At 57.2% G+C, this 2,017-nt stretch overlaps 1 protein-coding gene across 1 annotated transcript; it reads left to right on the forward strand.

Moving 5' to 3' along the window:
- Window positions 1-70: 70 nt before the first annotated feature.
- On the forward strand, window positions 71-1,637 carry EMH_0093650 (uncharacterized protein; the record flags this gene model as incomplete). The annotated part of the gene is made up of 4 exons (XM_038023123.1): window positions 71-88; window positions 318-470; window positions 711-947; window positions 1,296-1,637. 4 exons carry the CDS (start codon window positions 71-73, stop codon window positions 1,635-1,637), a joined length of 750 nt encoding a protein of 249 aa, XP_037878977.1.
- Between the last annotated feature and the right edge of the window lie 380 nt (window positions 1,638-2,017).

Genomic DNA, 2,017 nt, shown 5'->3' on the forward strand with positions numbered 1-2,017 from the left:
CAGAGGCGCTTTCGCTTCTGGCAGGACCTCATGGAGTCTGCAGCAGCAGCACCACAATCGCGCCCAAGGCATGCCTGGCGTTGCTGAGGTTCGTCAAAAATTGTCTGCCGTACTCGGCTGCTTACACTGGCCTTTTGCTGCAACATCTGCTGCAGCAGCAGTGCCTTGATATCCCTCGCAACAGCAGCAGCAACGGCGACTTTCGGCAGCAGCGCGCGCGACCTGCTGTTTCGCCCAGCTGCGGCAACAGCAGCAGGCAGGAACCCCTGGCACTGGCAGCAGCGGCAGATGTTTATGTTCTCCCAAGGGCGTTTCAGGTGGAGCAGCAGCTTCTGCTGTTCGAGGCGGCCGGGGTTCTGCTGGGCTGCAGGCAGCAGCTGCAGGGTCGGACCGCGAACGCCGCCCAAGAGCACGTCGTGCTACTGCATGCATTGCTGGCGAAGGCCACGGCGGCCTTTACTACCCAGATTGTAAGCCCCGTAGCTTCAGGTCTCCACCAGTTGAATTCAGGTGCAGCGTTATAGGTTCTATGCCTTCAGTAGCCGGCCTGCAACAAGAGGCTCTAGGGAGCACCCCCACCCCACCCCAGAAAAGCTACTGTTTTAAGGTTTTATCCCAGCTTTTCTTTCGCTTCTGCTTTTCTTTTTCGTGCATCTGTATTAACATTTAGTAAGGATTTCGATGCTTTGTTTCCTTGGGTGTTACTGCAGCCTTCTGGGGGGGACGCCGCCTCGGCAGTGGCCGTGTATTGCTCGCGTTGCGCCAACGCGTTGGCTTCTCTTTCAAAGGGTTTTCAGCCCTTCAAGCAACCGGTCCCCCCCACGGCGAGTGGGGGGGCCATTGGGGGTGCCTTGTGCAATTCAGAGACTGAGGCAGAGGCCTCCGTACTGGGTGAATATAAGAAATCCTGGCTACAGGCGTTGCAGCTCTTCACGGACGCTGTTCGCGTAAGCCCTCACACCTCTGTGGAACTATGTTGGTGGCTTAGGATGTGGGGCAAGGGTTGTTCGTTAAGGTACTAGGGTTTGGGCTTAGATTGTGGGCCCAGGATTTAGAGTTTAGGCTAGGGAAATCAGCAGCCGGCTGCTTGTGCTCACAGGCAGCCAACGCATGACCTGCTGCCCGTGTATTACGCTTACACTCTTTCCTTGCGGTGATGTGAAGTGCGTTTTGTAGTGTTTGTCGGGTGCCAGCGCGCATGTGTGGATATGTATGCCCGCTTTTGCGTTTCTTCGGCTGAGCGTGAGAAGCTGCTGTGATGATGGTGACGGGACGGTGCGCTGTTGTGCTGACAGGTTGCCGGGGCAGAGGGCAGCCCTCTAGAGGTTGGAGGCACTAGCCTTGTGCTGCTTCCTCCTTTCCTGCATGCATCAGTCTTCCTCTTGCGGCGGCTTCTCTCTCTTTTGGGGCCCCTCGCAGCCTCTTCCATTGGTGCTCTGCTACCGTTGCTGTATGATGCTGTCCTGGTGGAAGCTGACGGTGCAGCGCAGGCAGCGGCTGCATCGAGTAGCCTGCAGCAGCAGCAGCACTCCCCAGAACTCGCCGCTGAGCTTCTTAGCGGCTTCTTCATGCAGCTCTTTGTGTCCTTGAAGGGGCCTCCTCTCCTGTTCTTGCTACTGCAACATTTCCCTCTGTAGGCTGCCATCCCTTTTGAGCTCTTTCTGCCACTGCGCCGCTTTTTTCTAGCTGCAACGAGTTCTTGGCGCACACGAGTTCAGCTACCCTGCTGTATTTCCTGTTTTTGTTGCAAAACAGGCGTAGGATGCTGCAACGTCTGTCTGGGTTATGTTTTCTGTTCGGTGCAGGGTGCTGGAGAGGCATGTGGGCCTGTACCTAAAAGCCGTTGCTGCATCGTCTCAGGAACCCAACTCTGCCGAGCTGCAGCGAGAGTGTCGAGGTATGCAGGAGCAGTTGGCCTGTGTCCTTGCAACGGCAGCCAGGGAGGCGCCGGAGGCGCTTCTGCGTTTCGCTGCTGCTTCGCTGCTTCACGCTGGCAGCAGTAGCAACACCGGGGACA

The sequence above is a fragment of the Eimeria mitis genome, genomic scaffold, assembly GCF_000499745.2.
Source record: "Eimeria mitis Houghton genomic scaffold, Emh_scaff8072, whole genome shotgun sequence".
Lineage (NCBI taxonomy): Eukaryota > Apicomplexa > Conoidasida > Eucoccidiorida > Eimeriidae > Eimeria > Eimeria mitis.